Genomic DNA, 15241 nt, shown 5'->3' on the forward strand with positions numbered 1-15241 from the left:
AGCTGAGACCGAAAAATGCTTTGTGAACACGGGGCCTGGCCAACCAGTCCTAGAACTCTCCTCTTAATACTGAGTGCCAAGCTAGAAAGCTTCTAGTACCATTTTCACCTCTTTGGTATGAAGCAGCCAGGGATCAAACCAACAACCTCACACAATTGAAGAGCGCACTCTACCAGTACTAGGCTACCAAGGTGGCCACATGCTGGCTGTAAACTAGCTTGTTTAAAAAGAAAGTCAACAACTGATTATTTTAAAATAATTTAATCAAGATCATAACAGTAGAAACACACATAGTGAAAAAACTAATTCATATAAGACATAAAATGACATAGTTACATAATGAAAATCTGATCCATTTAGTATATTAAGTAGACACTTGACAATAATTCAGCCAGTTACTTCAATGGCACTTCTGATTTCTACCTAGTTTCAGCCATTGATAGATCTGATATCAACACTGTATTTTCTTTTTCTTTGGAACATTAAAAAAATCCCTGAAGACTTAGTACTGGAACATTCACACAATCAGGAATTCAAATTAACTTAAAAACATATTGTGACTCTTTGGTACTTAGAACATAATTGACTTAGTTTTGGAACATTCACACAATCTAACTTACTTAGTTATGTTCTAATGGAACATTGACCTACCTGAATAGACTTAAAGCTCACTTCAAATTCAATACATGTACTTAAGTTTTGGAAAAATGATTGACAGCCTTTAACGTTAATTACTGCAAAAGAATGTGTTTCATTTCAATTGTTTTGTTACTATAGATACTGATTGAACAAAACTTACAGAACATGTCCATATTACCAACACATACTTTTTGAATTCATGTGTAGATCACTGAAGATAATTTTTCAGTTTAGTTGGTCAAACTGTTTAAGAAATGTTCAAATTTTCACCTATATGCTGTATTCGCTAATTCCACACACTTTGAATCTTTAACATTTCTTGATCATTATATTTGTAGGAATAACAATATCATAAACAACTAGGCTTGATAATAATTCATTCAAAATAACAAGAATTTTAGAGGAGTGCTTTAGACAAACTTAAAAACATAAAATTTAATTTGTCGATCAATACAGTGTTGTGTATGTTAGAGTGAAATACTTATAACCTAATGTAATTTACTGATCAAGCAGTCATTGTTTGGAAAATGCTAGATACTCAATTTTTTACTAAATATATGCGTGTCTTCACATAAAAAATTACATTGCTTTTTTTTTAAAAAAAAAAAACATTATTCAGTCTTAATGACAAAATATGTATCAGTTTATTAACATAGAATATTATCAAAAAGAATATTATCTATGCATCAAAATTATGCACTTTCTCTTTTGCAGATTAATGTTGCACTCCCAAATATTTCTCGGTATAAACCTAGTACAGTAACTTACAGTTGCCAAAAGTTTATTTTTGTTAAAAGTAATTACATCAATTAAGGTGTGGACCCTAAATGACAAGCAGCAATTTCAATGTTATTACATATAATTCTTGTTTGCTATTTCTACATCTTAGGCCATAACTGTAGTGCAGACAAGAGGGTACCTTTCCACAGTGACCAGGAAATGCTAAAATCACATACAGAGAAAACTTTATCAGGAATGGATTTTGACAATCGTCATTACATGGCCGCTACTTTAATGCAGTGCATCATCTCAACTTAAATGGCTGTGACCAACTTATAGGAAAGTAAATATGGTAAGCGGACTATAATATATTCATATAAAACTTTGTTCCCAAAAAAGATAGCACCTTATCACAATGGCTGCACTTTAGGCATAAAACAAGCACTTTTTATATTCGAAAATGACAAAGATGTTCTTCAAAAATAAACAAATTATGCAATATAAGATGTGTGATAAATCTAATAGAAACATTAAAAATAACAAGTAAAAATTGTAAAAAAAAATATCCAAGAAAGCAAAGAACCAATTTCAAATCTCAAGAATTTGATTGGTTAATTCTGACTGCAAGCTTGAAATTGACCAATGGTTAACTTGAATTCAGAGACTGGTTTCTCAACACCAGTTTTAAAATATGAGAACCTTATATAAAAATGTCAATAAAAACAATATACATTTTAAAACTTAACATTACATTGAGGTTAACTGTTACACTGTTAGAAACTTTTGAGGTTAAACTTGTTAAAGTTTTGGAATTTATATAATAAATAACATAGATCTTAACATATTTAATAATGACAAAGGGACTTAAGAGTCCCTTGAATAATTCCATGAGGGCATAGCCAAGGTGAATTAATACCTTCGATAACCAATTCGAAAAATTAAAATTGATTTAAACACGCTTTTGTTGTATATTATTTTGTTTCAAATCTGTACAAAATGTAAAATAGTAGCACTAGTTTTTAGCTAGTGTTATTCACAATTAATATAAATCAAATGTCAAAATAAATGTTTTAAAAAAGTTGTTCACTTTCAAAATGGGATATGAGTCAATCCATGAAATGTAGCAGGACATTAAAATAGTTTTCATTCAAACAAAAGCTCCGGGAGGAGAGCAACACTCGATTATTCAACAGACTTGTCACTACAGAAAATTAACTGAATGAACTCTAAAGTAAAACAAGAGATGTCCAAAAAACAGCATGCTCGACTTATCTCAGTGCTTGACTCTGAATTAGAGCTTTGCCAGTAAAAACTTCATAAAACTAAAAAATTCTAAGTTAAAAAGGGGCATAACTCAGTCAAAATTCAAACCAGAGTTATGAAGATTGTTTCTCCTGGTGTAGACTTAGATAGTAAATAACTATTTTAAGTTTCAAGTCAAAAGCTTTGATAGTAACAGAGATATGTGACTTTATCGAAAACTTTAACCAAAAATTTCTAAGTTAAAAGGGGGCATAACTCTGTCAAAATTCAAATCAGAGTTAAAGGGATTGTTTCTCCTGGTGAAGTCTTTGATAGTAAATAACTATTTTAAGTTTCAAGTCAAAAGCTTTGATAGTAACAGAGATATTTGACTTTGTCAAAAAATTTAACAAAAAAATCTAAGTTAATAAGGGGCATAACTCTGTCAAGATTCAAATCAGTTATGGGGATTGTTTCTCCTGGTGTAGACTTTGATAGTATATAAGTATTTTAAGTTTCAATTCAATAGCTTTGATAGTAACAGAAATATTTGACTTTATCAAAAACTTTAACCAACAATACTGAGATGTCAACTAACATACAGAAATTTAATAGACAACTGTGAACTCCAAAATGGGCATAATTTTACAAGAAACAAAAAAAAATCGAGTTATGGAACCTGTGCACTGTAAATCTGTTCATCACATGAAGCATGTGAATTTTCAATCCATTTCTACAAATTATTTCTGAAATACCAGCTTACATATAAACATTTGAACAAATCGGGACACTGACTCGAAAGCCAGTGAAAGGATGAGTGCAATAGCTCTACCTATTCTTTGAATAGTCAATCTAAAAAGATAAATACATTCTGGATGAAATATACAACTGTACATATCACAGCTATGCAACATTTTGTGTTTTTTTTCTTACATTTCTAATAACAGGAATAACATAAAATTAACTAAATTCATTCTTCAATTTTAGACTGGCTGGACTTCAAAGTGGTGGGCCTTTGGTCTGGTGAGCCTTCAGACTGGTGGGCCTTTGGTCTGGTGAGCCTTCAGACTGGTGGGCCTTTGGTCTGGTGAGCCTTTGGATTGGTGGGCCTTTGGTCTGGTAAGCCTTCAGACTGGTGAGCCTTCAGACTGGTGGGCCTTCAGTCTGGTGAGCCTTTGGACTGGTGGGCCTTCGGACTGGTGAGCCTTTGGATTGGTGGGCAGTAAACCTTATGAACTTTTGTAGGCATGCCCCTTTAAAAGTAAAACATGGAATAAAGCTTCAGAATCTGCAAATGCAAGACGAAAATGAAAGAAATTTAACCCTTACCCTGCTAAATTTCTATAATGGACTGGTCCATCTTTCAATTTGGACAGTACCATTTATCATTTATAGCGAACAGTGCAGACCATGATCAGACTGCACGGATGTGCAGGCTGATCTTGGTCTGCACTGGTCGCAAAGGCAGAATCATCTGCCGCCAGCAGGCTAAGGGTTAAGCACATATGCATACACAGGTATTACAAAACAATGATGTTAAAATACATATAAGAAGGAAATAAATTACACATACAAAAAGACATTATATGGGAATGATTGTATAGTTGTCTGGAATGTTTCTGAGGGAACACATAAAACACAGTAGTAGTAAAACACAAGTCTATATTATATATAACACTTCACAGTCGGCGACAGTAAATCAGTAAGCACTACAGCAAAACCTCAGTTTATAATACATCTGAAGAGCAAACACCTCACTATAAAGGTCAATATTTTTTTTCCTATAACATTAGATTTTCTATTAGATTAGAATATCAGTAAATTAACCTGTACAGAGCAACAACCGCTTTACAACAATCAAATTTTAGCCTTAACAGAGGGGTTAGCTCCAAGAAGGTAGCTTCGTATTACCAACGTTAGAAATTTGAAGGAATTTCTACCTTTAAGCTATCAGCTATGTAATATACAAGCAGCTTTGTTATATAAGCTAATTATGGGATTTATCACATCATTTTTCACATTATCAAGTATTACGACAAAAAGATGTCACAAACCAATGACCATCCTCATTTTGTTATACCATAATGTCACAAGAAAAACCTGTATCAATGACATAGCTATGCTGATGCAGGAGGATGCATTTATCTTGATTTTTTTAGATAAGCAATACAAATCTGTGAGAGATGGTAGGCGCAAATAAAAGGAATTATTACATGCTTATTTGATAACTCTTGTTAAATTTTAAATGGAACCTGAAACGTCAATATTTTTTCATACTGACGTTCAAATTTCTTATCTGTGACGTCAGTTTCATGTATGTGGTCGCGTCTAAAAGTTCTTTAATGACGATATTTTCAATTTCACCCATATTTTTTCATTTCATATTGGATGTGTGACGTCATTTGTGACGTCAGTTTCATGCATGTGGTTGCGTTTAAAAGTTCTTTAACAATGATATTTTCAATTTCACCGTATGTAATAAAAAGATTATTAGATTTGCATCAAGAAATATGCACTCGTTCTTTCGCGGAATAATATTGCGTTCCTTAAGTTGCGCAATATTTCCGCCGCCACAGAACTCAAGCATATTTCTCGATACAAATCTAATAACCTATAACTATGGGACTTCAAACAGGATATTGTGGCTCTTACTGACTTACTGCCCTAACATAGTAAACAATAAAATCACAAAGAAGCACAGTACAACCCTTTCTTAAATGTAAGTAAGTGACATCTTACAAGAAATTCAGCAGTAAAACTGAGAACAGTTCAGAAGTAGAATTGCTGATGTCTGTGGTGGTTATTCAAATTAATCAATACAACACTGATAATGTATTTTGTAAGTCGGCAATAAAATTACTTTAATATTTGTTGGCTGTAGAATTTCAGCAGTAAAATGACCACTAATTCAGCAGTAAAACTGTTTTAAATCTTTGACTTACAGAAATTCAGCAGTAATATCAATGATAATTTAGCAGTAGTTGCTCAAGTCATTGACTACTAAAGAAATTCAGCAGCAAAATTAATACTAATTTAGGACAGTGTAAATGTTTGAAATTCAGCAGTTAAATTAATGGTTGTACTGTGCTTCATTGTCATACTGAGGTTATATTTTGACACATTTCTTTGGAAGTATCACTATAGTAATCACTAGACTGGTCCCTGCTATAGTACGAGTTGCTTAGCAACGGAATATATTTACTGTAACTTGAACTTGAAAACTCTTCTGAGTGACGTTTTGATTTGTCTTTTCTAGTTCTTGATGGAGAGGTTGGTTTTGAACTATCGTTAGTGTTATGTTTTTCATAATCAAAGTCAAGTGGCGACCCTACACTGCTACTTCTTGGTCTTCCGACTGTTATCGGAAAAAAAGGCATGAAGCCCGATTTCGCTGTTACATTTTTCACACCGTGTGAGCCACTCCAACGTTTAACACTGTTAAGTTTTTCCTGGGAAGAACTCCCGTAGAATGAACGTCTATTTATCAATGAGCTAAATTTGATAGCATTTGATTGCGTGACAGTGTTCTGACACGAGGCGGGTGGGATTTCAAATGATTCCAAATCTTCTATCACAACACTGGTGGTAGGAGCATTCAGACACGGTTGTAAAAGTTCCGTATTTTTGGTGAGATCATCGATAGTGTCTTCAATTTCTGGTCGATCATTCATATCCACTTCCAAACATGCATATATGAAGTTGCATCTGAAAATTGAGTGATTAAGCTCGATTTAAAGAAATTTATTTGACCACGAGAAATATTAATTAGACAAGTTAGTTTTATAAGATTTACTTTGACCATTACAATGTACGCATGTAGTAATGGCATTGCAATGTTCAATGGTAGAACATGAAATGGCATTGCGAACCTAGTGATACAATGTATGCATGTAGTAATGGAACTGCAATGTTCACTGGTAGACCACGAAATGGCATTGCGAACCTAGTGATACAATGTACATAGTAATAGAATTATAATGTACTGGTTCGAGTCGTAAATTCGGCCAGGTCGTAAATATTCGGCCACCCACTTTAAACCTTTTTTTTTCGAGCCAGATGCTTGAGAATGCATCTGTGTCATCACAAGCACTTGCGTTAGCAACAAAGTCGGCAAAAAACAACAAGTTGAGGTGAGTAGAAAAAAAGTTGTCCTTCCCTAAAGTTGTGTACTCTAAATAGCAAATATTTTGTCTCGCGGGTCTCGTGACGTCATTTCACGCTCTTGTTTATGCTGAGGCCCGGCAAGGGTTAATTCAAATCTAAACTTTATGACATAAAAAGAACATGCGCTAACTAGCATAAAACGCGTTAAAACCAAGAAAATGAATATACTGTCCCTCAACGTAATTGAATTTCCATGTCTACGTTGTTTTTTCACGTTGACGTCATTTCCTTTTGAATTATCCGTTTTGAGGCCGTAATACGTTTATGCTTTTCCACGGAATACGCATATATAAAAAGGTGTTATAATAGCACGTGAGCGAGAGATTCTCTTAACTCTCCTGTTGAAACACCCCCGAAAAGTGACAAGAACAGCAGTTTTATGCCAGAATGTGTGGTAAACAGTGACGTAAAAATTAAACTACGTTATGCTGTCGTGAGAAGGATGACAGGCGCTTTTTAAATCTCTGTTGGCAAATATTTCCCACGAGGTATGCTACTGAAAATTGATTGCAGTTTGTTGAAAAAAGAACAATTTTGGCTGTAGCATCGATTTATTTCCAAGAAAATGTTGAAAATACAACCAACTTCATGTTTAAAAAGTGGCCGAATATTTACAACCTCTAGAAGGTAAAATGTGGAGGCTAAACCGGTCTATTATTTTAAGCGCGGTTGTATTGTTTACCATACTGTAAACGACCATTAATGATAACAATCAGTGTTGCTTGTATCAAAGCACATATGGTAGAAATTTTGTACAAATCAATTGTAAAACGAAAGAAATATTTATGAAAAACCGCAAAAAGTGGCCGAATTTACGACTCGAACCAGTACATGGGTAGTACAATGTAAAATGATGTAATGACATTGTGAACCTAGTGCTTCCATACATAGACAGTGTTACAATGTACACTGGTAGTAATGGAATTACTATGTGCACAGATGGTAACTGTAGTGAAACTGTGGACCTGGCATTACAATGTACATGGTAGTAATGTCATTGTCACAATTTATACTTACAAATCTTCAGGGCAGTTTCTTGGCAGATTTAAACGTCCTCCATTCTTCACAAACTCCAGTACCTGACTGTTTGACAGTCCCTGGTACGGGAAACTTCCAAATGTAACAATCTCGTATATAAGGATGCCGTAACTCCAGATATCGGATTTGGTGCTAAAATAACCATCTGAGAGGCTCTCCGGCGACATCCATCTAACAGGCAACATACCTGACAATGAGGAAATATTGTGCTGACAACAAAATTTGTTGTTTTTCTATTGTATTGTTTAATGACAATAACTCTTATTCCTTATAGTTTACTTATATAACTGACTTACTATATCTTAGTATATTTTCTACTTGTCACTGATAGTCATTGAAATGGGATGGTTTTTGTTTGTTTGTTTTGGGTTTAACACCGTTTTTCAACAGTATTTTAGTCATATAACGGCGGACAGTTAACCTAACCAGTGTTCCTGGTTTCTGTACCAGTACAAACCTGTTCTCCGCAAGTAACTGCCAACTTCCCCACATGAATCAGAGGTGGAGGACTAATGATTTCAGACACAATGTCGTTTATCAAATAGTCACGGAGAACATACGCCCCGCCCGAGGATCGAACTCACGACCCCGCGATGCGAAGACCGACGCTCTATCTACTGAGCTAAGCAGGCGGGCCGAAATGGGATGGTAAATGCTAACTGAATTATCACTATATTCTTTTGATTTAGATTTCAGCCTTACGGCTGTTATGAAAATGACAATGGCAAAAAAAAAAATGAAAATAGTGACTTACTGACTGACAAACATATGCGTGTTACAAAAAGAAATGCAGATTACCTTTCTTATTAAACCTATAATAGTCAGTATCACAGACAGGTCTCGTCATTCCAAAGTCTCCAATCTTCACCATTCCATTGGAATTCACGAGGCAGTTTCTGCATGCTAAATCCCTAAAATAAATATACCGGTACATACATATGTGAACAGTTATTAAATGATTCTTAAAATCTTTACATTGTATAAGTGAAGATACTGTAAATATGATATCTGCGTTACTTTTCCTACGCTTTGTTTAACTACAGTTGTATTTTTTGAAAAGAATTCTGAACTTGTAGCAGAAGAAAATGTGGGAATGAAAACTGTTTAATATTCATGGGTATTTAGAATCAATGTAGGCAAAAATAAAACCATTGCAAGTATTTAGCAATCTACAGTACATATCAAAGCTTCAACAACTTACCATTTTTAAAAGTCAAAAGTTTACAATTTTTATGTGGTTACAAATTACTGTCATTCTATGTGACTTTTTCACACTTCTTACATACAAATAAGGTCTTCTCATTTTGTTTTTCTGTATATTGTGGATATGAAAACAAGAGCTGTCGGAGGACAGCAACGCTCGACTATTCAACAGCCTTGTCAATTGAATGAATACAAGTTGAAAAAGGGGCATAATTTTGTAAAATGCAAAGTAGAGGTATTGAACCTCTGTACTGCATGTCATATCATGACAGTGAACAAGTGTGTGAAGTTTCAATCCTTTCCAATTTGTGGATACTGAGATACAGCTTACATACAAAAACTTAACAAAAAAGTGCTAAGTCAAAGGGCATAATTTTGTAAAAATTGCCAAGTAGAGTTATGGGACCTTCACAGTGCATGTTAGAATCATGACAGTGAACAAGTGTGTGAAGTTTCAATCCATTCCAATTAGTGGATACTGAGATATCAGATTACATACAAAATTTAACCAAAAACTGCTAAGTCGAAAAAGGGGCATAATTTTAAAAAAAAGAGAGTAGAGTTATGGGACTTGCTTAGTGCATGTCAAAATCATGATAGTGAACAAGTATGTGAAGTTTCAATCCATTCCATTAGTAACTACTGAGATACCAGCTTACATACAAAACCTTAACCAAAAATTTCTAAGTCGAAAAAGGGCATAAATTTTGTAAAAAAGCAAAATAGAGTTATGGAACCTGTGCAATGTAGATCAGTTCATCACAGTGATAAGTGTGTGAAGTTTCAATCCATCCCCACAAGTGGTTACTGAGTTACCAGCTTACATACAAAACCTTAACCAAAAATTTCTAAGTTGAAAAAGGGGCATAATTTTGTAAAAAAGCAAAATAGAGTTATGGAACCTGTGCAATGTAAGTCAGTTTGTCACAGTCAATAAGTGTGTGAAGTTTCAATCCATTCCCACAAGTGGTTACTGAGATACCAGCTTACATACAAAACCTTAACCAAAATCGGGACGCGGACGCGGACGCAGACGCCGACGCCGACGCCGACGCATGGGCGAGTGCAATAGCTCACTATTCTATGAATAGTCGAGCTAAAAATGGTGCGCTGTCCCCATAAAAGAACTGAATATTACTAAAAACTGTGACAGACAATCTTACCTATGTACAAATTTGAGATCATGAAGATATCTGAGCCCTAGGGCCACATCTAGGGCCATCTGTGTAAGGTTGTGGGCATTCACATCCTCAGCTTCCTTGGCTAGAGAGCCCACCATGTTACGTCTTGACAGGAGGTAGGTTTTTAAGTCGCCTGATAAGTAAAAGAATATGTGAAAGAAACATGGACAATACCTAGTATTGTTCAATTCTTTAAAACTGTCAAAGATACATAATTACTTGCTTTTTGCCCAAGATACATTTATCTGTGATTGACTCCTGACAAATGGTGCCCATTATGGAATTATTCATAAGTGAAAAATTTTAAAAATCAAACAAGCAGAAAAGTTCATAATGTTTCTTCTCAAATTTCAAAACTGCTAATGATGTAGTATTACCAGTACTAATTTAATATTGATAAATTCCGTTCACTTTTAACTGAGTACTGCATATTTAAGTTACACAATTTTTGGTCACAAAACTTACATCTAAAATTTTAATTTTAAAGTTTTAATGACGTATACCATAAAGATAAAGAAAACTTAAAAAAAGACATTCATTGGAACTATTATGCATAATAAATTTAAATATGTGTAAAAAATACTCATAATATCGTTTTTGAAGATTTCTGTGCTATAAATAAATTACCATGCAGTAAGAACTCCATGATGAAGTACGCTGGCTCTTCTCTCGTACACACACCCAATAATGATACAATATTCTGGTGACTAAATCTTTTCATCAACTCGGCTTCACTCAGAAAATCAACCTGAATGTCAAAATATCAAAGTAAGATGACAGAAGTTGAAGTCTAAATATCCTGTAAAAAAAATAAAGGGGCATGCACCCAGTGAAATATATTTTCAAATTTAGACACAATAACAGTGAAACATCGCTCTCTACAGGATTGGTGGTTCTTTCACCAAGGCTGACATAAGTAAATTATGTGGTCCCTTGGCAGTTTGTTTAGATTTTCTACATTTGGACCACTAAAAACATTGGATGACAGGAGCAGTTTGCTAATACCCTTGCTACTTTGAGTGGCCTTGTACTGTAATACTTTGATAGTTGAAATTGTCGCACTTATTCGCTGAACTCCAGGTAGTAATTATATCTTAAGACTTAAGAGCACTCACAGAGTTTATGTAATAAGAAGAAAAGCTTATAATCTACTGTATTAGTAACAAAAGTCTACACACCAGGCCTGGATCAAGAAATATTTGATTGGGGGCACCAGTTTAGAATGAAGGCGTCACTGGCGAGGAGCATAGTGGTGAGTGGGGTTCCGCTGGTGTCAGGTCAGGGAGGTTTTTTAAATACAGGTATGAAATAGTGGCCTCTGGTGCATTTTCTGAGTCAAAATTTTGAGAAAATATTACTCCTTTGCCAAAATAGTTTGTTGAAACTTTAATGAGTATAGGTCACTTCTCAACCAACTAGGGGGTGGGGAGATCCGGGCCTGACACACTGCTATTTGTTTTAAAAAGTTTCTGATAGCATGGTCTCCATCTGAAGGGATGCCCTATGCAACTATTTCTATATAACAAACTTTCTATCTACAAAAATCTATCATACAAGCAATTGAAATAAAAGTTATAACCAGTGAACATATCCTACTTTACCTTCTCCTGGACTGATGAGCCAACTTTCAGTGTTTTGACAGCTACGGCCACCCATTCCTCCTCATCGATCTGGGCCTCACCACCATAAACAGTCCCGAATGCACCTTCTCCTAACTTACGATTAAGCACAACTTTTTCTCGAGGAATTTCCCATTCATCTAAGGAGAAACACTGGGAGAAGTCATTAGTCAGCAATCCAAGTTCCCGCATACGCTGATGTGTGGCCTTCACCTTTTTATCGTACCTGAAAACAATACATCAAAATATTGTAAGATCAGAAATACTTGCATCTACATGTAACTTATTTCTGCTTATTTCCAATTTTCTATAATTCAGATTTATTTGACTGTTTCTAAATTTTTGCAAAATTTTGGTATACTCTTTTATGTTGTGAGCAATATTAACAGAAGTCCTCAGACAAATATTTGTCCACCTAAAAGAATAGACAAAATAATGAAACATATACCCCTGGTTATCATATTGATGCAGTAAAAGAGACAATATGTGCACAGAGGATTACATAGGCAAAGTGGACACAGCTCAGGTGAAAGTGGCCACTTCCATTTAGGTCTTGAATCCGAGACTAAACAGAACAGGGGCTTTTAAAACTGGCTGCATACCTTATTACTACCACTCGCTCAGAATTCCTTAAGACAGTTTTAACAGGACTGCCATATCACCATTTAGCTGACAGTCTACAGTACACAGGAAAAAAAGCTTCCGAGGTCAGAATTTCGCGTAACTTTGTGTATGGTGGGCTAAAAATCCAGACTCTACCTATTATAAATCATATTAAAACATTTGCACCTACCTGACTTTGAAGAAGATAAGGACACATATAAGGATGATAACGAAGGTACCGAAGGCCATTACATTGGCTATCACAATGGCCAGCTCACATGTTATGTTGAACAACACGCGAAAACCTTCAATAACACAATGCTGCTCCTCTGAAATAAAGAAATTTCTTACAAATTGAAATTTTCTATCAATATTATCAAAGAAATTTTTAATTCTTCTCTAAATATTGATCAGAAAATGCCTTTTATATTAAAGACCTAAGACTGAAATTCAATAAGATCCCTCCGCTGTCTGAATTTAATAAAATCAGGGTTCTATTCTGTAAATTTTCAAATAAAATTCATGGGCAGTTTAGTCATGTCAGTCCCAGTCTAGAAATAATAGTATCACCTGAGTAACATAATTTGTGAGCAAAAGCCAAAACATTTTTATAAATTGACTTAAAAGTTCATTTAAGATCCCGTAAAATGTATGTGCAACAAGATTTAAGGGGGATACACCAGGTCCATCCTTCACCAGACCCACGTCTGGTTACTGTAATAAGTTATAGACCAAGTTTTGCAGCTAGAAGCATGCAAACAGAATACTTAACATTACCTGGATTTCCATCTGTTGGTTTCATTCCGCCTACTGTCAACCATCTTAGACTTGAACTTTTTATTTCAAGAGTCCCTTTCTGGTTGTCAGGACCTGGCTCATAACGACCAATAAGGCGTGTCTCATTGAGAAAATATTGCACAATAGAAATGGTTCCTGGCCTGTCTCCCCCATTAAAATGGATATGGCCCGACACCCCTTGAAAATTAGTCTTATTGATTTCGTCCACAAAAATACTGCAAATAGAAAACAAATTTCATGATTTTACAGTTATATTTCTCTATTAATGAGCCGCATCACGAGAAAACCAACATAGTGCATTTGCAACCAGCATGAATCCAAGACCAGCTTGTGCATCTGCGCAGTCTTGTCATGATCCATGCTGTTCGCTTTCAAATCCTATTGCAATTAGAGAAACCATTAGTGAACAGCATGGATCATGACCAGACGGTCTGGATCCATGCTGGTCGCAAATGCACCATGTTGGTTTTCTCATGGCGCGACTCATTTAAAACTGTACAACAGCTAATTTTGAACTGAAAGTCTTACAAGATATAAAATAAAAGAAGCTGTCATCTGCAATAAAAGATATATCTTATCACACATTCTCATCCAATAAAGGTTTGGCAAAGTTCCAAGATCTATCCCTGATTTGTTTCTTTTATTTGTCTTATGAACATGCACAATCCTACTTACCACTGAAATTCATGATCTTGTACTAAACCCAACAAACTGAAAATTCTAGCAACAAAAAAATACTTGAGGAAGATACTTTCTACCAATGAATAACAACATCATAAAATGAATGCCAGAAAAAAAAATTACCTCACTACATCCCTTACTCAGATATTTAGAAAATTTACCTTGCAAAGAGGACCAAATGGTCCTAGGTCGCTCAACTGAGGAACATATGGAATAACCTTGCTGAAAGTGTGCCTGAAGAAACTGTTCTCTAATTTTTTCTGCATTTTTTTAAAGAAAGAAACAGAGAGGAATCATTCCACTGCTGCATCCTTTACCTTTAGCCTACTGATCTTAAAAGCATGAATATCTGGTGTAAAATGCAGCCTCTGTTGCATACACAAGGTTTTTCTTTGATTTGACCTAGTGACCTTGTTTTTGAACCCAGTTGACCCATAATCAAACTTCACCTAGACTTCATCATGGCATTTTACCTGATTAAATTTCATGAATATCCAGTGAAAAATGCAGCCCCTATTGCTCACACCAAGTTTTTCTTTGATTTGACCGAGTGACCTAGTTTTTGACCCCAGATGACCTTTATTCAAAGTTGACCTAGATTTGATCAAGACAAACAATCTGATCAAAGTCCACGAATATCCAGTGAAAAATGCAGCCCCTATTGCATACACAAGGTTTTTCTTTGATTTGACCAGGTGACCTAGTTTTTGATCCCAGATGACCCATATTCAAAACTTATCTAGATTTCATCAAGACAAACATTCTGATTAAATAACACGAATATCCAGTGAAAAATGCAGCCCCTATTGCATACACAAGGTTTTTCTTTGATTTGACCAGGTGACCTAGTTTTTGACCCCAGATGACCCATATTCAAAACTTATCTAGATTTCATCAAGACAAACAATCTGATCAAAGTCCACAAATATCCAGTGAAAAATGCAGCCCCTATTGCATACACAAGGTTTTTCTTTGATTTGACCAGGTGACCTAGTTTTTGACCCCAGATGACCCATATTCAAAACTTACCTAGATTTCATCAAGACAAACATTCTGAATAAATATCACGAATATCCAGTGAAAAATGCAGCCCCTATTGCATACACACAGTTTTTCTTTGATTTGACCAGGTGACCTAGTTTTTTACCCCAGATGACTGATATTCAAACTTGACCTAGATTTTATCAAGAAAACATTCTGATCAAATTTCATGAAGATCAAGTAAAAAATGCAGCCTCTATTGCATACACAAGCTAAGTGTGAACAGACCACTGACTACGGACATTGAGCAATCACAATAATGCTCAGGTGAGCTAAGGTGGCACCAATGTTGAAATGAACAAGGCCACATTT

The 15241-nt window shown here is 35.0% G+C and overlaps 1 protein-coding gene across 4 annotated transcripts in view; it reads right to left on the reverse strand.

Annotated features, from left to right (window-relative positions):
• Positions 1 to 245: 245 nt before the first annotated feature.
• The window catches only part of LOC123548797 (uncharacterized), a 67347-nt gene continuing 52351 nt past the window's right edge, over positions 246 to 15241 (reverse strand). For all 4 annotated transcript variants that reach the window (XM_045336341.2, XM_045336340.2, XM_045336342.2 and 1 more), the window contains 8 exons: positions 13187 to 13422; positions 12600 to 12738; positions 11789 to 12032; positions 10815 to 10935; positions 10170 to 10320; positions 8602 to 8714; positions 7783 to 7990; positions 246 to 6306 (listed from right to left, as the gene is read on the reverse strand). In XM_045336341.2, coding sequence (XP_045192276.2) covers positions 5697 to 6306; positions 7783 to 7990; positions 8602 to 8714; positions 10170 to 10320; positions 10815 to 10935; positions 11789 to 12032; positions 12600 to 12738; positions 13187 to 13422 — 1822 coding nt within the window. In that variant the 3' untranslated portion in view covers positions 246 to 5696. The remainder of the gene's footprint in view (positions 6307 to 7782; positions 7991 to 8601; positions 8715 to 10169; positions 10321 to 10814; positions 10936 to 11788; positions 12033 to 12599; positions 12739 to 13186; positions 13423 to 15241) is intronic.

The sequence above is a fragment of the Mercenaria mercenaria genome, chromosome 6 (assembly GCF_021730395.1).
Source record: "Mercenaria mercenaria strain notata chromosome 6, MADL_Memer_1, whole genome shotgun sequence".
Classification (NCBI taxonomy): domain Eukaryota; kingdom Metazoa; phylum Mollusca; class Bivalvia; order Venerida; family Veneridae; genus Mercenaria; species Mercenaria mercenaria.